Consider the following 25647-nt stretch of genomic DNA (forward strand, 5'->3'; position numbering starts at 1 on the left):
TGAGCCCATGAGGTGGGGAAGAGGGAGGGCCGGGGACAGGCCGTGTGTCAGAGCCCCTGCCTGGCCCCTGGCTGCACCCCCAGTCCAGTCGTCAGCCTCAGTTAACTGTGATCTTCACATAACGGGGCTTTCCCCCACTTTGAAACGGTTGTCACTTCATCCAGATTCGTACGTTCTGCACAGGCTGTGGCTGGGGGTGCGGCACAGGCGGATTTCTGGATTCCAGTTCAAGCCCCCAGTGCTCTGTAACCTCCAGCTTTCCTTTCCATCCTTGGCCTTCAGCCTCCTCCTGTGACAAATTGACACTGATTCCTCGGGGTCCTGCCGCCTGGGGGAGGGGGCCAGGGCACTCTCCTGATGCGGGAACCGGGGCAACTCAGGCTACGCCCGTCTCGGGGGCTGGCTCAAGGCCCCCTCCCGCAGTAACACTCCATCCCGGGGCCCTGGCTGGGGGCGCACCTCGTAGGGCCGCTCGGGGCCCCAATGCCCGCCCCGACTGATAAGACGGTCCCAGAGCGGTGGAGACGCGCCCCGCGCAGCGGGAGGCCGGGGGCGGGCCGGGACCCGGGGACCAGCGGCTGCTCCTCTGCCGCCAGCGTCCCGCGCCGCTCGCTGGGCGTCGGGGGAGCGCGGGGCGGGGCGAGGACGGTGTCCGCAGGTAACCCCCGGGGGGCGGGGAGGTCTGGCCGGGACCCCCAGACCAAAAAGCCGAGTGGGAGGAGCGGCGCGGCCGTGCGCGAGGGCAGCCAAGTTTGCCTCCAGCACGCGCGGCTTCGCGTCCTGCCTCTGGGGAAGAGAGGGGACTGTCCCCTCCCAAGCGGGGCTCGGACCTTGGCCCCCAGAGCCGCCGCAGACCCCCAGGGGGGACTTCGTCCGTCGCTCCCTCTTCTGGACTAGCTGGGTCCCGGTGCACCCAAGCCACGCAGCGAACGTGCCATGCAGGAGGGCGACATCAGCCTGGAGGGGCTGCCCCCCAGGGAAGCCCCCACAGCCGGTGAGTATCCAGGGTAGCACGGGGTAGGGTGAAGGTCCCCTAGCGCTGCTGCAGCGGATCTGGGACGCCTCAGGGACAGTGGCTTACGGAGGACACAGGGGTGCAAAGGGAGCAAAAGACAGGGACCCCCATCTCTGGTGGCAGGGACGGTCCCCACGCGCTGCTCCCGGTGAAGGCGAGAGAGGAGGGACTGTGTCCGTCACAGGTCGGTTGCTGGGGCACCGACAGGCAAACAGACGACAGACAGAGCCCCCGGGGCTGGGCTGGGGCTGGGGGCGCTGCCGGGCAGGGGGCCCCTGGTTGGCCCCTGGGGAGGGATCCACTAGGCCGGCCCGGCGGTTCCCAGTCCCGGGGGAGCGTCTTGCAGCGGATGTGAGGTTTTCGGATGTTTTTACAGGCGCTATTAATACACATAATATTTCCGTGCTATTCTGGAGATTTGTTTGCGATATAAAGTCTCTACTATGACTTGAAATCATAATGGAAACTGAGAGGAACTTAGCCGGAGACAAATGAGGCCGGGACGCTAGGCTGGAGAGGGAGTCCCTGGCTTCCTCCTCCCGGCTAAACATAAATCACCACCAAGGATATTTTTGTACCAATAATTTTAAAATAAATGACCCAAGCAATGTTTCCTGGATGATTTTCTCCTCCCAGTTCAGAGGTTACTAAATAAACCTAAAAGTGGGATAGTGAGAAGGGGCCGCAGTGTGGAGTGGGTCTTATTTAATCACATGCTGAGCTCCACCCTTCTGAAGCCCTGGGTAGGAGGCAGTGCCCTGCAATCAGGATGCCACTGCCAACCGGGGACAGCTAACTATAGCTTGGGAAGCCCTCCTTTTATTCTTCCTCCCTCCCTCCCCCGACTTTTCTTCTTTTTGAATTCCCATGGAGAAACTTATTCTGATTCGTGCCTTTCAAACAGCCAGGTTTGGCTTCTTGCTAGAAATGACCCTGTATACTCATCAAATTTAAGGCCCAGGAGGAAGAGAAAAGTGCCCCTCCAGCCAGAGCAGGCAAAAATCCTGGGTGCTGAAGTGGGGCGCCAGGGCCTGCTCTTGTGCGGCCAGCCTTCCTGCCTTCCTGGGCCGCTTCCTCAAGCTCCCAGGTAGACACAATCTGTTCTGTGATCAGCTGGAAACACAGCCCCAGCTCTGTAGGTATGACCATCCCACCAAGCTCCAGGCACTGATTAAAATGCTTCGGGCATTTATCCTCAGCACAGCCCTGTAACTGGGTGCATAGCCGTCTGCATTGTACAGACAAAGCAACAGGCCACACAGCGAGTCACTGGTGGTACCAAGAGTAGCACCCAGGCCTGTTGTCCTTGGCTACTTGGGGAGCTGAGGCAGGAGGATGGCTTGAGCCTGCAGTGTGCCGTGATTGTGCCACTGCACTCCAACCTGGGTGACAGAGCAAGACTATGTCCCTCCACAAAAAAAAGGCACGGTGGCTCACGCCTGTAATTCCAGCACTTTGGGAGGCCGAGCTGGGTGGATCACGAGGCCAGGAGATCAAGACCACCCTGGCCAACATGGTGAAATCCCATCTCTACTAAAAATACAAAAATTGGCTTGGTGTGATGGCACGTGCCTGTAATCCCAGCTACTCAAGAGGCTGAGGCATGAAAATCACTTGAACCTAGGAGGTGGAGGTTGCAGTGAGCCGAGACATTGCACCACAGCCTGGGTGATAGAGTGAGACTCCCTCTCAAAACAAAAAAACAAAAAAAACACTAGAACCCATGATGTCCAAGTCCAGCTGCTGTGAGGCCACTGCCTCTCCCTTTCCCCCACCCCAGGCAGGATCACCGGGCAATGCATCTAGGACATACTGAGGAAATGTTCCCAGCCCACGAGGGTGTCTCCTGGAACCCTTCGCTTTGGCCTCTACAGGCTGCCCATTTGGGCACGGGCCGTATCTCTGATGTGAGGACCTGGAGTGGTCCTTGTTGGAGGATTCAGCTGGTCAGATCTGAGCCACAATCATGGATGGGTGATGGCCACAGCCTCCACTCCCATAGAGAGGGCCTCTCCTGTCCTCCCCCAACTCCTGCCTCACCTCATTTGCTTGGGGGGTGGAATCGCGCCTCCTCCCCCCTGCCCTGGGTATCAGCAGTGTCGGAGTAAGACCCCAGGACAGGTGTCCCAGCCTTTCCTGGTTTGCTGCCAGGTGCACCGTTCCACTGCAGCAGGCCTGAGGAAATTCCATGGACAGCCTCACAGCAGCACGCCACTCTTGCTCCGTCCATGTCATTTACACCTGGAGGCTGGCAGTGGCATTCACTGGTAAATAGGAAACTTAAAAAGCCACAGAGTTGGAGGACAGAGGTCCGAGGTCCCCCTTTTTCTCCTGGCACCCAGGCCCAGAGAGGGGAAGCACTTGTCTGTGACGCACAGAGAGCCCAGATTCCAGAGCCAGCCTCCCAGGTCTGAATCCCAGCTCTGCTGCCTACAGCCCTGTGGATGTGGCCAGCTCACGTAACCACTCTGCGCCTTATCTGTAAAGCCCAGAGGGTGACTGTGAAAGTGACTTGAGTCTATAGCCTTTCCAAGGCACCTGGCTCTGTTCCCTGCATGAGTGAGTATTGTCACTGTCAACGTCATCACTGCAAGCATCCATGTGACCCAGATGTGAAGTCACACTCAGTGCTCTGCGATTGATGCTATAACCTGCTCATTCTCACTCCCCAGCAAAACCACAGGCCCAGGCTCCCAGGGAGCAATCAACTGGTACAGATGCCCCCTCCCATTCTGCCTTCTTAGCAGCTCCTTAATCTTTAATAAGCTATTTATCTATCCTGTCATGGTCTGAACCTCCCACAAGGACAGGTGGAGTTAGGGTGAGGTCTGCAGCATCCCTGCACTGGATGTGTCTGCCCAGTTTGCTCCTTTGCAACCTGAAAACCCAGCTGGGATATCCCCCTTACTTGGAAATTAACCCATGTGCCTTTCTGTACTAATGTTACCCTGGGCACCAAGTGAAGGAGGAAGGAAAAAGGAAGGAAGGGAGGGATGGAGGGAGGGACAAAGGGAGGGAGGGAGGGAGGGAGGGAGGGAGGGAGGGAGGGAGGGAGGGAGGGAGGGAGGGTGAAGCTAGCTAATGCTTGTTGAGGAGGTGACTGCATGCCGGGCACCCATGGAACCCCTGGTATCTGCCTCATCATTTGCAACCTTCACTCACTGCATGAGGTGGGTCCCATTGTTCCCCCCGTTTATGATGAGGAAACTATGGCACAGAGAGATTGCTGAAGATCCTGTAGCTGATAAGTGGCAGAGGCAGGATTTGAACCCCAGGCAAGCAAGCTGTGCGTTTAATCATGGTGCTATCCTACCCACTCAGCAAAGATGGAAAGAGTCGTCCCTCCTGAAGCTTTCACCCACAGAGCTATTGAGCACCCACTCTGTGCCTGACACATTGAGTGGCTGGTGTGGGAACACACCTGAAAGAGGTGGGGAAAGAACATTCCAGATAGAAGGAACAGCCAGAGCAGAGGCCTCAGCACCGAGGTTTCTCGAGCGTGCTCAGTGGGTTCCAGGACCAGCCAGGAGAGTGCAGGGAGAGGGGGAGAGGGAAAGAGGGAGCAGGAGGGGCAACCCAAGTAGTATGGAAGGTGTGGAGCCAGTGTGGGGGGTCCCCATGGCCACCGCGACTGTGGGAGCTAAGTAACACCTCCCTCACCCCCACCCTGCTACCTGCCACTGCAGTAGGGTTTGGAGCAGAGAACAGATCTGAGCTGACTTGGGTTCTGACAGACCCTTCTGGCTGTCCCACAGATAACAGGCAGATGGGGCAGGGGCAGAAGGGTGCTCAGAGGCTCTTGCGATAATCGGGGCAGGTAAGGGAAGGTGGCCCTGGGGCTATTTTGAAAGTAGGGCCCACAGGAATTTCCGGCAAATGGGATGTGGGGGCTGAGAGCAGGAGCGGAGTCAAGACGGTTCTGAGATTTTTGGATTAAGTGCCTGGAAGAAGGAAGAGTCCACAAGGAGAGGTTTGGGTGGGGATAAGTGAGGGGTTCACTCTTCGTTGTTTTAAATTTGGTAGATATTATATGTACCATAACATTTTAATCGTTTTAAGTGTACAATTCAGTGGCGTTAAATACATTCACAGTGTCTTGCAACTATCATCATTATCTATTTTGAAAACCTTTTCATCACCCCAAATAGGAATTCTGCATCCATTAAGCAGTCACTCCCTTTCCCACCCTACCCTGCCTCCCCTAACCCTTGGTAACCCCTATTCTGATTTCTGTCCCTATACATTTGTCTCTTCTAGATACCGCATATAAATGGTGTCACTCAGTATTTGTCCCTTTGTGTCTGGCTTCCTTCACTGGCATGTTTTCAAGGCATGCATGTTGTAGCACGTAGCAGTGATCATTACTTTTCCGGCTGAATGACGTTCCACGGTATGGATTTACCACATGTGTTCACCTCGTCACCCATCAATAGACATTTGGGTTATTTCTACCTTGTGGCTATTTTTTAAATGCCACAATGAACATTTGCATGTGAGAGTCTGTTTGAGTTCCTGTTTTCAAATCTTTGAGGTATATACCTAGAAGCCAAACTGCTGGATCCTATAGTTCTATCTTTAGCTTTTTAAGAAACTGACAAAATGGCTGCACCGTTTTGCAGGCCCACAGCTAGTGTATGAGGGTTCTAGCATCTCCACGTCTTTACCAGCACTGGAGAGAGAGAGAGAGAGAGAGAGAGAGAGAGAGAGAGAGAGAGAGAGAGAGGGAGAGAGAGAGAGAGAGATAGACAGATAGTTTAATTACAGCAATCCTGGTGGGTATGAAGTGGTATCTCACTGTGGCTTTGACTTATGTTGGCCTAATCACCATGTCATTATACTGAGCATGTGCTTATAGATCACTTGTCTGTCTTCTTTGGAGAAATATCTACTCAGTTCCTTTGTCTATTTTCTAATTGAGGTGTTTGTCTTTTTGTTGTCGGATTGCAGGAGTTCTTATAGAGCCTGGGTGTTAAACTTTTATCAGTGTGTGACAGCAAATATCTTCTCCCATTCGGTAGCTTGTCTTTTCACTTTCTCAATAGTGTCCTTTGATGTACATTTTTAATTTTCATAAAGCCCAATTTATCCACGTTTTCTTTTGTTTTCGGTGTCATCTCTAAGAATCTATTGCCAAATCAAGGTTGCAAAGATTTACCCCTATGTTTTCCTCTAAAGTTTGATGCTTTTCATGTGGATATTTAGGCCAGTCCCTTTTTAGTTAATCTTTGTGTGTGGAATGAAGCCAGCTTCATTCTTCTGCATGCGAATATCCATTTGTTTCAGCACAATTTGTTGAAGAGACTGTTCTGTGGGGGTTTGCAGTAATAATTCCAATCACCACAAAAGCTGACATCTGGCACACTTCCTGCACAGCAGGTGTCACTCAGAGCACTTGGTGTATTTGAACTTGGGGTAGGTTTGGGATGCTCTGTGGACATTCACAAGGAGACAGACTCAATGTTAACCCAAGACCAGAGACACGTTCCTCCACTGATAGCAGGGGTACAAATGACCCATCTAGAGAGGAGCCTGCCCCCTGTCCTCTGTGGCCAAATGCAGAGGCTGGAGAAGGCAGTGCCCAGGAGACCACCATGCCACCTGCAGTGACGGGCAAATCCCAATTGTGGACAGAACCCAATGTTCTGTGCAAATAGTTCACACAGTGAGTTTCTCCTCCATATTGTGATGTAAATAACTGAGGAAACCTCTGCCTCTGCAGTTGGCTGCATCATTCAAATCACGCTGAACAGATACAGATGCTTCTCCTTTAGGACAGTTACGGCACCGGAAAGAGGGGATACAATGTATCCATAGTGCCAGGAACTGGGATATAATGTAGCCATAGGACCAGAAGGTGGGAACACAGTGCAGCTCTAACTTTGCCCTCACGGAGTTCAGTCTAGGCAGATTTATATTATGACCCGTGTCATGGAAGTGTTCTCATTCTGGCCAGGCAAGCTCTGTGTGCTGATAAAGGGTTCACCCCAGTAGCCCAGGCCCCCTACGTCTGTGCTGATGCCATGGGAGGTCAGCTCCCACTTCTCTCAGAGCATGCAACAGGTTGGGCCTCAGTTAATTTCGTCCACCACTTCTGTCTCCCTTGATGGACTTGGTCTACTTGGTGGCAAGAACCATGTCTCATTCATTTCTCTAGCCCTAGCTCAGGGCCTGGCCATGGCAGGTCTGGTGAAAGTCAGATGGACGAATGGATGAATGGATGGGTGGGTGGGTAGATGAATGGATAATGAATAGTGGATGGAGGGTTGGATGGATGGGTGGGTGGATGGATGGATGGATGGACGGATGGATGGATGGATGGACAACTGCATGGATGGATGGTTGGATGGATGGATGGATGGATGGATGGATGGGTAGATGAATGGTTAATGAATAGTGGATGGAGGGTTGGATAGATGGGTGGGTGGGTGGGTGGGTGGGTGGATGGATGGATGGATGGATGGACAGCTGCATGGATGGATGGATGGATGGATGGATGGATGGATGGATGGATGAACAGGCAGATGGCTGCATGGATGGATGGATGGACAGCTGCATGGATGGATGGTTGGATGGATGGATGGATGGATGGATGGATGATGGATGGGTAGATGAATGGTTAATGAATCGTGGATGGAGGGTTGGATGGATGGGTGGGTGGGTGGATGGATGGATGGATGGATGGATGGATGGACAGCTGCATGGATGGATGCATGGATGGATTGATGGATGGACTGCTGGATGGATGGATGGACGCTGGATGGATGGATGGATGGATGGATGGACGCTGGATGGATGGATGGACTGCTGGATGGATGGATGGACTGCTGGATGGATGGATGGATGGATGGACTGCTGGATGGATTGATGGATGGATGGATGGATGGATGGATGGATGGATGGACTGCTGGATGGATTGATGGATGTACAGCTGGATGGATGGATGGATGGATGGATGGATGGATGGATGGATGGATGGACTGCTGGATGGATTGATGGATGGATGGACTGCTAGATGGATGGATGGATGTACAGCTGGATGGATGGATGGATGGATGGATGGATGGATTGATGGATGGATGGACTGCTGGATGGATTGATGGATGTACAGCTGGATGGATGGATGGATGGATGGATGGATGGATGGATGGATGGACTGCTGGATGGATTGATGGATGGATGGACTGCTAGATGGATGGATGGATGTACAGCTGGATGGATGGATGGATGGATGGATGGATGGATGGATGGATGGACTGCTGGATGGATTGATGGATGGATGGACTGCTAGATGGATGGATGGATGTACAGCTGGATGGATGGATGGATGGATGGATGGATGGATTGATGGATGGATGGACTGCTGGATGGATTGATGGATGTACAGCTGGATGGATGGATGGATGGATGGATGGATGGATGGATGGATGGATGGACTGCTGGATGGATTGATGGATGGATGGACTGCTAGATGGATGGATGGATGTACAGCTGGATGGATGGATGGATGGATGGATGGATGGATGGATGGATGGATGGACTGCTGGATGGATTGATGGATGGATGGACTGCTGGATGGATGGATGGATGTACAGCTGGATGGATGGATGGATGGATGGATGGATGGATGGATGGATGGATGTACAGCTGGATGGATGGATGGATGGATGGATGGATGGATGGATGGACTGCTGGATGGATTGATGGATGTACAGCTGGATGGATTGATGGATGGATGGACTGCTGGATGGATTGATGGATGGATGGATGGATGTACAGCTGGATGGATGTACAGCTGGATGGATGGATGGATGGATGGATGGATGGATGGATGGATGGATGGATGGATGGATGGACTGCTGGATGGATGGATGGATGTACAGCTGGATGGATGGATGGATGGATGGATGGATGGATGGATGGATGGATGGATGGTAGTTACAGTTGTTGTCTACTCATTTTGTTCTAGGCACTATTGCAAGCCCTTTACTCATGTCACTCCCTTTAATTCTCACTTGTTAAGTTATAGTAGGAGCCCCTTTGCACTCCAGACAAGGAAATTGAGGAACTGAGAAAGCAAGGAACGTGCCCAAGCTCCCACTGCCAAATATGTTCTATGAAACCCTCAGGATGGGCCAGCCACACCTGGCTGGGCTGAGGAGGACCCTGAGACTCAGATGCTGACAGACAAGGCCTACCAGAGTTAGGCATGGCAGGATGAGGAATGCCACTCTGTCTCCTGGCTCTGCCTGGATCCTCACCAACTAGGCTGCTGCCTCCCCAGCTCTCTGGAGAGAAGATATGTCTCTGTGACTGCTTTGCTGCTGCAGGGCCACACTGGAAAGGCTGGACTGGTTGATGAGGGCTTCGGCTCTCCCCACACCTGCCTCTGCCTGGCATTGTTCCCTCATCAACGTCTGTCATGGCCCTCAGCCTTCAGCACTGGGCACACATGCCAGCGTTTTCATGCTGCGTAATGAAGCATTAAAAGCCTTCCCAGCCCTCAGAGATCCATTTGACAATGGTCACGTGGCCATTAGGTAGACAAATTACTAGTTTTATGTATTTAGTCCTGGAAGGGGACCCACACATACAGCAGATGCCTTCCTGGTAATTTCAGCTTCCTTTCTCATGGCAGCTCATGGGGACATTTTGCCTCTTCTGGGCCTTTGGCCACGATTCGGCTGGGCTCTAGGTCCCCACTTGCAGCCAAACCCACAAGACCCTGAGAATATCAGCCCCACCCACATGAGGCCACCCGCTGCCTGCTGAGACAGCGCCCTGTCCCCAGCTGCACCCTTGTTTGCCCCTGGGTGTGGTGTGCAAACACTACTCTTGATACCCAAGATTTAATTCTTTCCCTTTTACACTCAATTGGAATCATTTCTGCCCACATATGGCCTCTGGTGTGTAATGATTTTTTGATGCATTTACGTGGCACTTCAACACAAAAGTCTGAACATGGTGGAAATGGAGCTATTGATGTGAGCAGTTAGAAAGGAGGCATAATCTAGCATAATGTTTATTGCATTGTGTTTCCTGGACCATCTACAGCTGGATACTGGGGCAGACTGGGAATCTGGGGAAATGGGAGAGGGCCCCGAGCTATATTCCGGTTCCTGCTTGCGAATTTCACCAAGGCGGGCGCTATGCCAGGTTTGGGCCCAAAGGTTGCTTTTGCTTCCTAGTCTCAGCTCTGTCTTCAGATCTCCCCAGCCTCCATCCCTTACTCAAGTCACAAAACTGTGGGCATCACTGTATCCCTGCCCCATGGCTTGTGTCCCCGCTTCCAGCCCGTTGCCTAGTGCGGGTTGGTGCCCGTTCCCATGCTTCCTGGAATCTGTCCACTGCTTTCCATGTCTACGGACAAACAAGATGACTCCACTCTTTCTCTCTTCATGGCCTGCCTGTAGGCAGAACTCACCTTCCTCTCCATATTCCTTTCTCTCCCCCAGCTTCCCTCTCTGTTTGGGCTCACTGGTCTTCCTGTAGCCCTTCGTCTCCTCTTCCCTACTCCTGTGGTCTTGGCATATGCAGCCACTCAGCCTGTAGCTCCATCTCTCCCTCTGCAATGTGGCCCCAGGCCCCTCTCCCTGGGCACTCACACAGCTGCCCCACATTCGTTTTTATGAGGACTCAGTCAGTGTCACTTCCCTCTGTACTTGACCAAGTTCCAAAAGGCAGGTCCGGGCTTGTTTTTGCCAGCTTGATTTTAAACCCCCAATTTGTCTTTAACCACCCCCCACTCCACAGCCACAGCTGAAAGAGATGTAAGCAGTGCCTGGGCTAGCTGGGCATCAGCACTGGGGCTTGGGAAACTCTTGCACAGCATTCTCGGTCTCAGAAGACTCGTGGGAATTCGACCCATCATTTTATTTCATTTATGTGCTTTATGATAAAGAAGCGATTTCAAGCAAAAAAAAAAATTATTTCAGATGCTGACCTATTATTGAAAGGTGCAAACTGATGTGTTCATTTCCCTCTCCCTGAATGGATGGATAGATGGATGAATGGATGAATAAATGAATGGATGGAGAGATGGAAGAATGGATGGATGAATGGAGATAGATAAAAGGAGGGAGGAAAAGAGGTTGCTATATGTTTTGTATAATACAGATAATCTTTATAGATATTATGGCAGTTTTAAATTTTCACTCATTTAGCAAGAAAAGCTCAGAGCTAACTCCCTTTTATACTTGGTAAAGAGGAAGCATCATTTTTCAAATGCAAACAAGACAGTTCATTTTATGACTGGTTTGGGGTGATGTTGTGACATCCAAAAATAACCCCAAACTGCTTCTATCCGCTTGCATGTTACATTTCCAAAGTCAGCCAGCTGGGTTTTGTCTTTTTCGTGACTTGTTTCTATAAAATGACCTCAGACTGCTTTGCACAAGCTCTTCCCCACCAGACACACACAGTAGGCACGAGTAGGGCTCCTTTCCAGCCAGGCATATTCGCATAACACTGTAATCATCACCATTGCTCCTTCGTTTCTGTTTAAACTTTTTCTTTTAGAATAGTTTTAGCTTTACCAAGTTATTGCAAAGACAATACAGAAAATTCTCACATGCTGCACACCAGTTCCTCTGTTTTTAACATTTTATGTTAGGATGGTATATGTATCACCATTAATGCGCCAATGCTGGCATTATTTATTTATTTATTTTTGAGACAAAGTCTCACCCTGTCACCCCAGCTGGTTGGAGTGCAATGGCATGATCTCAGCTCACTGCAACCTCCACCTCCCGGGTTCAAATGGTTCTCCTGCCTCAGCCTCCCAAGTAGCTAGGATTACAGGTGCCTACCACCACACCTAGTTAATTTCCACATTTTTAATAGAGACAGGGTTTCACCATGTTGGCCAGGCTGGTCTTGAACTCCTGACCCCGTGATCTTCCCTCCTTGGCCTCCCAAAGTGCTGGGATTACAGGTGAGAGCCACTGTGCCCAGCTGCTGGCACATTTTGAACTAAATCCCATAGTGTATGTAGATGTCCTTGGCTTTTATCTAACATCCTTTTCTCTCCTAGGATCCCCTCCAAAACACCACAGTGCACTTAGTCCTCATGACTCTTTTGGCTCCTCTTGGCCTGACAGTTTCTCACATTTTCCTTGTTGGTTGTTGACCTTGATAGTTTCAAGAAGTGCTGGTCAGGTCTTTTGTAGACTGCCCCTCAACTGGAACTTTCTTCTCATTATTCAGCTGGGATTATTAGTTTAAGGGAGGAAGACCACCAAGGTAAAGAGCCATTCTTATGGCATCATATCAGGGGTACACGCTGTCTTGGTAACTTATCACCACTGGCATGAACCCCAATCACCTGGCTGCAGTAGGGGCTGTCAGCTTTCTCCATCGTAAAGACACTAGCATTGGTATTTGAAGTACTGGAGATTTCAGGCCAGCTGTGGTGGCTCATGCCTGCAATCCCAGCACTTTGGGAGGCGGAGGTGGAAGGATCACCTGAGGTCAGGAGTTCGAGACCAGCCTGAGCAATATGGTGAAACCCCATCTCCACTAAACACACACACACACACACACACACACACACACACACAAATAGCTGGGCATGGTGGCATGCACTTGTAATCCAGCTATTTGGGAGGCTGAGGCAGGAGACTTGCTTAAACCCAGAGGTGGAGGTTGCAGTGAGCTGAGATCACGCCATTGCACTCCTGCCTAGGCAACAGTGAGACTTTATCTCAAAAAAAAGAGTGAAGATCTATGAAACTTGTGAGACCATCTTGAGCTGAATTTGCTGAATGTTGATCATGCCGGGTTCCTCCTTAACGAGAATGTTCGCGTCAGCATTCTTCATGCTACTGACTGTTCATTGTAGTTATCAGTTAGACAATACGTGAAGAAGAAAAAGAATTGAAAGCACTCCCTTGGCCACTCTGCAGGTGGTTAGAAGAGTTCAGCTGAACTGTAAGTTGAGTCTTGACCTCTACTGAGCACCTCGCGATACCCACAGAGGCTCTCCAACTTCCATTTCAAAGGGAGGAATGTTTAAATGATCAAGGCATTGACTTTAATAAATAGTCCTTGGAACGGTGTTTTTCTACCCTTAAAGAGGCCAATCAATGGTTCGCATTTTATCCAGAGACCCCTGAATGAGATAGCCAGGTCCCATCTCCTCCTCGAACTGGTAACAGGTAGAAAGTAGGGCTCAGAGAGGCTGAGTGACATTCCTCAAGTCCCACAGCAGTTTGGTGGCAGGAACGGGTGTGCTGGCTCCAAGTCCAGCGTTCTCTCTCCCCAACTCTCAAGTCAACTGAGGAGATTATAGTCTGAGGACGATTATCCCTGGAAATCTCTCAGGAGCGCCATCTTGGAGACCACCTTTTAACGTAGGTCTAGCACCCCAAGAGTTTCCTCCTGGCTGCCTCTGTAACAGATGCCAGATGCAGTTCTAAGCTTGGGTTTAGAGGGAAGCTTGTATGGAAAATGCACAGGTCACCTTGAACACAAGGCTCCCAGGGCGTGGGGCGATGACTGCATGCTGAGAGGCACCAGGCCATGAGACCTGAGTGAGAAACAGTGGGGTCACCGCCTACAAGTCAGGCACCCTCTGAGGAGTCCACCCACTGGGTCGTGAGTGGTGGGTGGAACCACTTGCGTTCTTACATTTTTGCTTGTATCACTGTTCTTTTGGGGGAAAGCATCCATTCTAGTTAAATCTGAATATGTTCACTGCATCCACAAGAGGGAGGATGGCTCCCAAAGCATACCCCGAGCTGGTTTTTGTTTTCCCCTTCCTTCTGCATTTTAAACTTTACCCTGCCTCGTCCTGCCATCACCCCCACCACCGCCTCCACTGCATAAAATATTACAGTTTGTACAGGTGGGTAAAATATATGAAAATTGCTTAAATTACATCAGGATGAAAGGCAAAAATAAAGGAAGCCAAGGATGGGGGCAGGATGTGAGTGTGCCAGGAGTGAGCCCCAGGACCAAGGCTGTAGGAGGCCAGAACTGCTGGTCCCACTGGCCACAGAAATGGAAATCAACCGACGGCTCAGGAAGAGCTCTCCCCCAGCCACTCCCCCCACCATGGCAGCCACGGGGACTTTGCACGAGCATTCTCCTCTGATAGGGTCTGGAACTGTGTCCCGTCCAAATCTCACTTTGAAATGGAATCCCCAGTGCTAGAGGTGGGGCCTGGAGAGAGGTGACTGGATCCTGGGGACGGTTGCCCATGAATGGTTTGGCACCACTCCCCTTGGTGTTTTCGTCGTGATAGTGAGTTCTCATGAACCATTTTCATCTGGTTGTGTTAAGAGTGTGTCGTACTCCCCCCTTTCTCTCTCTCTTGCTCCTGCTCCTGCCTGTAAGACGTCTGCTCCGCCTCTGCATTCTGCCGTAAGTAAAAGCTCCCCGAGGCCTCCCCGGAGGCAGATGCCACCCTGTTTCCTGTACAGCCCGTGGAAGCCTGTTTTCTTTGTAAATTACCCAGGCGCCAGTACTCCTCTGTTGCGGTGCAGGAATGGCTTCATACAGCCTTCCCAGAGCACTCTTTCCCCTGTGCCTCCTCCTCATTCTCTTGGCTTAAAAGTCACCTGGACAGGCTGGGCGCGGTGGCTCAAGCCTGTAATCCCAGCACTTTGGGAGGCCGAGGCAGGCGGATCACGAGGTCAAGAGATCGAGACCATCCTGGTCAACATGGTGAAACCCCGTCTCTACTAAAAATACAAAAAATTAGCTGGGCATGGCGGCGCGTGCCTGTAATCCCAGCTACTCGGGAGGCTGAGGCAGGAGAATTGCCTGAACCCAGGAGGCGGAGGTTGCGGTGAGCCGAGGGCGCGCCATTGCACTCCAGCCTGGGTAACAAGAGCGAAACTCCGTCTCAAAAAAAAAAAGTCACCTGGACAGAGACCCTCCTGGACCATGCCGTCCAGCTGTGGGTATGCATTCACCACAGTCCTCACACGGCTTTCTCTCTTGTGTAGCACTTTGTAATTAGGTGTTTTAGACTGAGTAGTAATTTACACACAGCAAAACGCCCAGATCTTAAGTGAACAACTGGATCGATTGTAACACAAATCCAAACATTTACACCCCATTAAGATGTAAAATAGGTCCATCACCCCAGAACGTGGCCTCGTGCCCCTTCCCCACCAACCCCCCAACCCCATTGCCCCATGGCATAATTCTGCTTATTCTGGCTCTTCCCATAAATAAAAGCATGAGTGTCCAGCTTCCTCTGTTCAGGGCAATGTTTTCATGCTCTTCAGTAGTATGTCCCTTAATGCCCCATTGTGTGGGTGTCCTCATGGGGTATCGGTTCTTCTAGAAAGATCCTAGGGCTGTTTCCAGTTTGGAGCCATTATTAATAAACCTGTGAGGAAGACATCTTTTATGGACGCGTGTTTTTAACGTCTCTGATAAATATAGTCAACTAGAATCGCTGGATGTATTAGGTCATTCTCACATTGCCAAAAAGAAATACCTGGCCGGGCTCATGCCTGTAATCCCAGCACTTCGGGAGGCTGAGGCAGGTGGATCACCTGAGGTCAGGAGTCTGAGACCAGCCTGACTAACATGGCAACACCCCATCTCTACTAAAAATAAGAAATTATCCAGACATGGTGGCAGGTGCCTGTAATCACAGCTACTCAGGAGTCTGAGGCAGGAGAATAGCTTGAACCCTGGAGGCAGAAGTTGCAATGAGCTGAGATCACACTATTGCACTCCAGCCTGGGCAACAAGGGCAAAACTTCATTTCAAAACACAAAAAAAGGAATACCTGAGTCTGGTGAGTTGAGATTACACTACTACACTCCAGCCTGGGTGACAGAGTCAGACTGTCTCAAAAAAAAAAAAGTTTTTTTTAGAAAGAGAGAAGGAAAGAAGAAGGAAGGAAGGGAGGGAGGGAGGGAGAAAGAAAGAAGAGAGAAAGAAAGAAAGAAGAAAGAAAGAAAGAAAGAAAGAAAGAAAGAAAGAAAGAAAGAGAAAGAAAGAATGGAGGAAAGAAAGAAGGAAAGGGAAAAAGAAAACCTGAATCTGGGGTAGTTCTGCAGGCTGTACAGGAAGCACGTGGCATCTGCCTGGCTTCTGAGGAGAGACTCAGGAAACTTACAATCACGGAGGAAGGCGAAGGGGAAGCAGACATGTCATACGGCCAGAGCAGGAGCAAGAGAGACAGCGGGGAGGCGCCACACACTTTTAAATGACCAGATCTCATGAGAACTCACTCTCGTGAGGGCAGTACCAGGGGCATGGCAGTAACCATGCTTGAGAAACTGTCCCCATGATCCTATCATCTCCCACCAGGCCCCACCTGCCACAATGCGGACCACATTTCAATATGAGATTTGGGTGGGGACAATATCCAAACTATATCGCTGCATTATGACATAGGATAGAAGAGCCTTGATTTAAGAAAATCCCAAACCATTTGCCAGAGTACATTGCCAGGTTCCAAGCTCACCAGCAGCATCTGAGAACATAACGGGATTCTAATGTGCTGGCCTTATGCACCATCTGCCCCTCCTCACCCACTAACATAAACGCCAGGGGAAAGGGGCCAGGTCTCTTGAGCTCATCTCTGAATCAATGCTTAGCACAGGGACCGGCCTTGGTAGATGCTCAATAAACACTTGCTGAATGAATGAAGCCTTTGCACTGCAGTGTTTCTTTCTGCTGCAAATTGGCCAGGGACGCTTACTAAGGATACTGAGGATACTGTGCCTTACTGAGGATCAAACAGGCGGCGGTTCCTATCCTTTTGTGAATGTGGAGGCACTGGGGACAGGAGGCTGGACTATCACATGGCCACCCTGGGGAGTGTCTGATAAGAGCACTAGGGGTTTCCCTAGCCCTGGGACAAAAGGGAAGGGATACCCCAAAGGGTTCTGTTCAGAGCATGGCCCACAGTGCTTTATTGTGAGAAGCTTCTGAGCCAGGTGTAACCAGATGCTGGCTGCTGCCAAGATAAAGTCTGAGGAAGGAACTCACAGAGGAGTCCCAGGGGACTTCCCATGAGAAAACCTTTGTAACTGCAACCAAGTGAGATCACTTGTTGGATGGAGATGATAAAGTGGGGACGTAGCTATCCAAAGTGAGCCCTTGGGGAAAAAAATGAATGAATGGCGAGGTTTTCTTTCTGCCGATAATTAGCTGGACGTTTCATTTGTGTGTTTGCGGTACTCACAGGGGAAGAAAATGGAATGAGTCATCTGCTTTATAGGGGAAAGTTTGCTGGTGAGATATAGAGATGCGGGTTCGCACCCTCCCCACTAATCGAAAAGTCGTGCCAGGTCATTAAAAAGCATTTTAAAGGAAGAGGCCTGATAAGCATGAGAAAAAGGCACTCAAGTTCATTAGTCATCGGGAAATACAAAGCAAACCCACCTGTGATACCATCATACGCCCACCTGAGCGGCCAAAATGCAAAGCACATGAGATACGGAGCTTTGGCAAGAACCCGGAGCCACTGGAACCCTTGCCTACCGCTCGTGGGTGCGGAAACTGATACTCTGGAAGCCTGATAGGCAGATTTACTATTGAACAAACACATAGTCTGTGGCCCAGCAGAGCCACCCCCGGGAGTTACTTAACAGAAACGCACACACATCTAGAGCCACGAGTTAAAGTGTCCCCAGCAGCACTATCATGTAGCCTGCAACTGGAAGCTCCCGCAGGGCCTGCCCACGCTGGGGCGTCAGGACGGATGACTATCCCGCGGTCCCTTCCCACCATGTCACCCCCTACAGCAACGGACAGAACCATCTGCAAGTGCTCCCAGCAGCCGCGGTGAATCTCACAAACCTCACGTTGAACAAAAACAGACCAGACACAAAAGGGAGCCTGATGCCAATTCTATCACACACAAAAACAGGCAAATGAGTCCATGGGGGTAGAGACCAGAAGAGTGGCCCGAGGCTGGGTGCATGGGCAGGCTGAGCGGCACACGCACTGCAGGTACTCTTCTGTATGTCTCTGTGATACTTCAGTGAGGGGTGTGTGTGTGTGTGTGTGTGTGTGTGTGTGTGTGTTTTGTTTTGTTTTTTGAGATGGAGTCTCACTCTTGTCGCCCAGGCTGGAGTTCAGTGGTGCAATCTCGGCTCACTGCAACCTCTGCTTCTCAGGTTCAAATGATTGTCCTCCCTCAGCCTCTCCAGTAGCTGGGATTGCAGGTGCCTGCCACCACGCCTGACTAATTTTTGTATTTTTAGTAGAGATGGGGTTTCACCATGTTGGCCAGGCTGGTCTTGAACTCCTGACCTCAGATGATCCACCCACCTTTGCCTCCCAAAGTGCTGGGATTACAGGCACAAGCCACCGCACTCAACCCAATAAGATGTTTTTAACAACTGAAGAGAGGGCAGTGCCAGAAGCCGGCTCTGCTCTGAACCCTTTAAAGCAGCTGTGCTAGCAAATCATTCCCGCTGACCCCGACTCCTGCTGTGGACTTAAGACGCGCCTTCTGTCTGTCTATACTCGGTATCCCGAGCTGCTTGTGGAGCTTAGCCAGCCACCAATCCCTGCACAAGGGCAAAAGGCCAGCACAAGGGCAGCGACAGCAAATGCTCGACACTCCTGGAGGCTGCTCCTGGGGTGCTGCTTGGCGGAGCCGTGGCCGGAGGCCACTTGTTCCTCACATGCAGCCAGGGTCTGAGAAACACCAGCTGGCTGGTCTACATTCTAAATAACATGTTCAGTAAACAAAGAGGCAGAGACCTGTACTCGTGGGCAGTTGAGATGAGGAAGCTGTGCCAGACCCTTCAGTTCGGGAAAGAGAACATGTTGGCCAGGAGGAATGGTCATCACCACTTAAAGGCGCCGTGAGAATTGTATTAGTTACCTTTTGCTGTGTAACAAATGACCTCAAACCCTAGTGGCTTAAAGCAATGCATAGTTATGCTGTTATGTCAGTTTCTTGCTGTGAGTAGGAAACACAGGGGTGGCTCAGCTGGATGGTTCTGGCTTGGGGGCCTCTCATGAGGTTTCCGGTCAAGACATCAGGCAGGGCTACTGTTTCACCTTAAGACCTGCCTGGGGCAGGAGGGTCCAGCTCCAGGATGGTTCACTCACGTGGCTGTGGGCAGGAGGTCTGAGTTCCTCACCTCCAAGAGCCTCCCACAGAGTTACTCGAGTGCGCTCACAACGTGGCAGCTGGCTTCACCCGGAATGCGTGGCTCGGGAAGGCGGGAATGCCTTGTATGTCTGTTTCAACAGTCACACACTGTCACTTCCACCTTGCTCTATTTGTTAGAAGCAAGTTGCCAAGTCCAGCCCACACTTAGGGGAGGGGAGCGAGGCTCCACCTCTGGGATGGGGGAGTCTCAAAGAATCTGTGGACACATTTTAAAGCCACCACAAAAGCTCCAGGGATAGCCAGTATCTGAGGGGGCTTCATTTGGCTTAGAGTCTGTGATTAACTATAGGATGGAACCAGCTGTCCCTGGTCCCCATCCAGTCAGCAAGTGGCCTGTGGCCAGTAAAATCATGAGCTGAACTGCACCTGTGGATCACAAGGACCTCCCGGGTGTTGGCCAGCCTGGCCTCTTGACTTCAAGGGACATTCACGGTCACCCTCCTTAAACCATTGCAGGCTCAGACCCCGGCCACACCCATCCTCTCCCACAGGTCGTAACAGAAAATAGTTTTTGAGGCAATGCCAAGTCTAACCAAGTGTCTCAGCAAACCTGCTAAGGTTCTTGCCACTCAGCAGGAAGTTGAAGGGTTGAGCAGAGTCACAAATACGAGCAGCCCCTCTGATCGCTGGGACAGTGGTGTAGGAAGCTGTTTGAGGCGAAGTAGGTCAACAGAAGAGCTATCTTGTAGCAGTTCTCTACTGCTGCACAATAAACCACCCAGAACTTGGTGGCTTCAAATAACCATTTTTTGTGACTCATCAGGCCACAGGTCAGAGAGGCTGATCTTGGCTGGGCTCAGCTAATCTGGGCTGGGCTTCCTCATGCACCTGAGGTCATCTGGCAGGTAAGCTGGGGCCGGCTGGTCGAGAGTGGCCAGGCTTAATGGTAGGTGAGCTGGCTGTTGGCTGGGTGATGGGATAATGTGTCTCCTAGCCTCCAGCAGGCTAGCTTGAGCTTGTCTGCATGGCAGTGGCCAGGTCTAAGAGGGAGGGCAGAACTATGCAAGCGCTTTTGAGGCCTGTCCCTTTGCCTCATTCCATTGAACAAATCAAGACCAACTCAGACTCAAGGGACAGACAAACCCTCTCTTGATGGGAAGAGCCACATAGTGGCACAGTAAGGAGTGTAGAAATCGGGAGAGGTGGGAAAACCGTGGCCTCTTTGCAATTCACTACACTTGTGGTCTTCTTGACTTGATTCTAAAGGAGACATTCAGTAGAAGCAGCATCTGCCCACTGACAACTCTTAAAAATAGCAAAAAGGCCACCTTGGTAACAAGATTCTAGAAACCTATTTCAAACCAGGAGCTGACATCACCACACTTACAGGTGACACATTAAAAGGGGGCTTGTGAGAGTCAGGGACAAGCCAAGGATGCCGTGATCATCTCTGTTATTTATCTGTGATCTGAAAGTTCTAGAATGTGCTATGGGTCAAGAAAATTAAATTATAATTCTTATAAAAAATGGAAATAAAATGACCACTGATCGAAGGTGGTGTGGTGGCCTGCCTGAAAAAGCCGAAGTTTTGGCTGAAACACGGTTGGAACTGAAAGGACAGCTCAGTGAGGAAGCCCGTGACTAAAGAACTCGACAGGTGCAACTAGCCAGAAACTGTAATGAACAGAAGATCCAATCCAGAAGAGCGGGAGCAGCAGCAGCAATGCCCTAGGAGTAAGCTTTCAGAGACACACAACACCAGCACGAACAAAACAGCAAAACCAGGTTCAGCTGCACGTGTTGAGTTCTGCAGAGAGACAAGGAAAAGCATTTTTTGGAAAGGGAAGGGGCATTGAAATGACAGCCACGCACTGTAATGATGTTTTGGTTGTGATGAACCACATACAGAGTAACGGGGTCCCGCACCGTCCTGAGATTGATGTCTAAGTCTACGGTATTGCAGTCTTGCGTGGTCGCATAAGATCATAAGAGCGTATTTTTTACTGCACACTTTCTATGTGTAGGTATAGAAACACTTACCATTACGTTGCCTACAGTGTTCAGTGCAGTTTCCTGCTGTCCAGGTTTGTAGCCTGGGGGCAATGGGTCACGCCATACAGCCCAGCTGTACAGTGGGCTACATCACAGATTTGTGTAAGAGCAGTCCATATTCACACCAGGAAGAAATCGCCTAATGACGTTTTTCTCACAATCCCCATGGTTAAGTGGTGCACGACTGTATTTTCCAATTCGGTTGGAAGAAACAGGTCAGGGAACAGCTTTGAAGAAGTCATGGGTGCCATCGAGCACTTCATCAGTTGGAAAAGACCAACGACCATTGAGGGAAAGCACATTCTGCTTCCTGTCTGACTCTGTACCTGCAATGCCCCAAAGCCAGTTCCAGGCTGAGGGCCAGGACATAGCAGCCTCACACTATTCCCTGTGGGGTGTCCACAGGTAGTCATCCAACCCTCATTTACGGCCACTTCTACTTTTTCACGTTCTATGTGAAACAGTCTTTGTTCACCTGCTCAATCAATTCTGTAGAATTGGTATCTAGAATTGGAGTGATTTAATCAAGTGATAAACATCTGTTTTATTCACTCCATCCTATTTATTAATCCATGTTCAGTCAGCCTCCACGTGCCAACTGTACAGCCTCTCCCCACTTCTAGAACCCAGGGACAATCTCCCTTCCAGACCACCCCACGAGCCCCTTCTTCGGCCTGAGGCACGTTTCCTCCTGCTCTGATCCCTTGGACCTCCCTCATAACATCTTCTCAGTCCCCCAGGAGCCCATTGGGGGCTCTTGCAGTGGCCCCTGAAGCCCCCAATTCTGCAGTGAGATACTCCTCACACAGGGGTCTCACCACCCTGCACCCCACCTGACTTCATCTTCATGAAGGCAGGGCTGCGTCCTCATCTTGTTGGCCAAATGTTTCTCAAACATCTTGTCTGTGCCAGACGTGAGCTTTACGGTAGTGAGATGTGGCCCAGAACACAGTCAAACGAGAGTGTGTGTGTGTAAAAAGAACAGGTTACAAAGTGAGGTGGTTATCAGAAATTACAGCGGCCAATATTTGCGGTGCGTGGCCACAAGCCAGATGCCCACATGTGCCCTTACGGGGACCATCTCATGACTTGTGATTGAGCCCTTCAAGGGGGGCACTGCTCCTTCCCCAGTTTAAGATGAGGCAAGCTCAAAGGTCACATGGTTGTGAGGTGGTGGAGCCAGTGCTCGAATCCACACAGCGGGAGCACAGGCTTCGCGGGGTTCCGAGTCACTCTCAGATGGGGGCTACGAGAATAAAGCGTGTAGTGACGTTACGCAGCATCTCCCGGCTCTCAGGGCTTGCAACCATGGCCTTTTCCGTCACGCTGCCCTCAAAAACTATCATAGAGCAATGGAGAAACCTTTTGTGTGGCTGTCCTGGTTTCATAAGCTTTCAGTGCTACTGGGAGAGATTTCGCACAGTGGGCACAAGGGAGGTTGACTTACACCAGCACGCCTGTGAACAGCCTCGACTTGCAGAATCAGAATTGGTGACAGAGGCCATGCGCGGTGGCTCATGCCTGTAATCCCAGCAGTTTTATAGGCTGAGGTGGGTGGATCACTTGAGGTCAGGAGTTCGAGACCAACCTGCCCAACATGGTGAAACCCAGTCTCTACTAAAAATACAAAAATTACCCAAGCATGGTGGTATGTGCCTGTAATTCCAGCTACTCAGGAGGCTGAGGCAGGAGAATCATTAGAACCTGGGAGGCAGAGGCTGCACTGAGCCAAGATCGTGCTACTACACTCCAGCTTGGGCGACAGAGTGAGATTCTGTCTCAAAAAAAAAAAAAGAATTGGTGACAGAAAAATTCTTGTAACGGGTGCATTATGAGTGTCACCACTGGCCACTAAGCATCTCTTTAGTCTTTAGAACTTCGTTATGTGTTTCTGATCTCATTACTTCACACAAAAGCCCTCACAGATAGATATCATTATCATTATTTCACAGGTGAAGAAGCTGGGGTCCAGAGAGGGGAAGTAACACGGCAGAAGTCACACAGCCCGAACCGATGTATCAGAGCATAAGGCTTTTCTCTGCCAGCTTCAGAATCAGGGAGGAGATGACATGCTTCTTCAAATGTCAATGGAAATAAAGAGTTCTTGTTGGCACACTGTCCTGCAGTATTCTGGGACACATCTGTGAGAAAGTCCTAGGGTTTGCAATCTCCACTTCTCTGCAGAGTCAGCCAAACGTGGCCTCGTTGTTGATCTGCAGAGGCATATTTTTAGTGTGAGGTGGGTTGTGTTTATTTATTGGATGAATAGCAAAATGAGGTTTCCATAAATAAAGCCATGTCTTTCTCTCCCCCCTCATTTTATTTCCTGTGCATGATTCACAAGTGAGTTGACCAATCCAAGGAGTTTACCAGCCCCAAAAAATCAGAGTGGAAACATTCCTGGGAGTGACTGAGAAGGGACAGTCCAGCCTTCAAAGTGTTGCTCCGTCTCAACCATCAAAATCGTGGCTTTTGACTCCTAGTTAGAAGCAGGTGTCTGTCCCATCCAGGGGTGGATTCTGATCATTTCTAGTGGTAATTATGTGAAGGCTCTGTTTCTCTTATAACTGACAACAATAAACCAGTTGTGGACCACGTGATAAATCCATTCAGTCTGTAGAGCAGTCTGCACCAGTGTGGGGACATAAAACACCAATACGTCCAAGCTTTGCAACCAGCCAGGCGAGCAATGACCACGTTGGTGGGAAGAGACATCTTCAGCTCTCACCTACGTGGAGACACGCTCTGGTCCCTAAGCACACTGACCTGGCTGCCCAGTGCGCCATCTCGGGGGTGAGGACACCCATCTCCGCCTGCAAGCCAATTTCCCCACTGGGCATGGTGTCCAGCGAGCAGGAAGTAGTCTAGGACTTTCACAACCAATTTGATGTGACAACTCCTTCCACCCCTGGGTGTGCTCCCATTGCCATCCTGGCTTCCCACCCACCCCCTCCCGATAGCATTTTACCCCTCATGGTTTCTTCCTGCCTACACCTCTTCCTTACCTGAAGTTGACCCCAGCCCTGTAAACAAGCTTGCAAGTCCAGAGACTGCCGGGGGTGGGTGCACCCAGGCTCACCTATGCTTGCCCACCCATCTCCCCAACCTCTGCTCTCTGCCCCAAACCCCACACGCAGACCCTTGCCCACAAATTCTAGTCTCTCAAACAGGCTTTGTTTCACTTTTTTTTTTTTTTTTTGAGATGGAATCTCAGTCTTTCGCCCAGCCTGAAGTGCAGTGTCATGATCTCAGCTCACTGCAACCTCCACTTCCCAGGTTCAAGCAATTCTCCTGCGTCTGCCTCCCAAGTAGCTGGGATTACAGGTGCCCACCACCACGCCTGGCTAATTTTTTTATTTTTAGTGGGAACTGGGTTTCGCCATGTTGGCCAGGTTGGTCTCAAACTTGTGACTGGAGGTAGTCTGCCCGCCTCGGCCTCCGAAAGTGCTGGGATTGCAGGCATGAGCCGCTGCGTCCAGCCACTTTAATCATTGTGAGTGTGCGGTACAATAGTATTAACCGTGTGCACGTTGCTGTGCAGCAGATCTCTAGAACGTTCTCATCTTGCAAAACTGAAACTCTGTACCTTTTGAACAGCAACGTCCCCCTCCCCGAGCCCCTGGCAACCGCCATTTCACTTTCTGTTTCTGAGAGTCTGGTTGTTTTACGTACCCCATACGCGCAAAATCCAACAGCAATCGCCTTTTCGTATCTGACTTCCTGCAGTCCGCAAAATATCCTGAAAGTTCATGCAGTCGGTAGCAGATCGCAGAACCTTCTTTCTTTCTAAGGCTTAACAACGTTCCGTTGTGTGGACAGACCACATTCGCTTCTCTGGTTATCGGGGTGAATAGTTATGCTGCCTCCACCATTTGCTTGGCTATTTCAAAGAACGCTGCAATGAGCCTAGGTGTGCAAATACATCTTTGGGATCCTGCTCTAATTTCCTTTGGGGAGACACCCAGCAGTGGGATGACTGGATCTATTTTCCATGTTTTTGGGAACCTCCATGCTGTCTCCACCGGAGTTATGTCACTTCACATTCCCACCGAAAGTGCACAAAGTTTCCGTTTCTCCACAGCCTCATCAAATCATGTTACTTTACGCTTCAGGTTTTTTTTTAATAGCGGCCATTCTAGTGGGTGTGAGGGGGTATCTCACTGTGGCTTTGATTTGCATCTCCCTGATGACTAGTGACATTGAGCATCTTACCATATGCTTGTCGGCCATTTGCGTCTTCTTTAGAGAAATGTCTATTAATCCTTTCGCTCATCTTAAAATCAGAGTATTTGATTTTGTGGTTGTTGTTGAGTTATGGGAACTCTTTATATATTTTAGATATTAATCCCTTATCAAACATATGCCTTACAACTATTTCCTCCACTCTGTAAATTGCCATTTCACACCAGGTGCAGTGGCTCACACCTGTAATCCCTGCACTTTGGGAGGCCGAGGCAGGCAGATCACAGGAGTTCGAGACCAGCCTGGCCAACATGGCAAAACCCCATCTCTACTAAAAAAAATATTTAAAAAAAAATTAGCC

The 25647-nt window shown here is 50.5% G+C and overlaps 1 protein-coding gene across 4 annotated transcripts in view; it reads left to right on the plus strand.

Moving 5' to 3' along the window:
* Positions 1-548: 548 nt before the first annotated feature.
* Positions 549-25647, plus strand: part of ANO1 (anoctamin 1) — a 202224-nt gene continuing 177125 nt past the window's right edge. For all 4 annotated transcript variants that reach the window (XM_035263624.3, XM_035263628.3, XM_035263627.3 and 1 more), the window contains exon 1: positions 549-994. In XM_035263624.3, coding sequence (XP_035119515.1) covers positions 937-994 — 58 coding nt within the window. In that variant the 5' untranslated portion in view covers positions 549-936. The remainder of the gene's footprint in view (positions 995-25647) is intronic.

This window comes from Callithrix jacchus, chromosome 10, assembly GCF_049354715.1.
Source record: "Callithrix jacchus isolate 240 chromosome 10, calJac240_pri, whole genome shotgun sequence".
Lineage (NCBI taxonomy): Eukaryota > Metazoa > Chordata > Mammalia > Primates > Cebidae > Callithrix > Callithrix jacchus.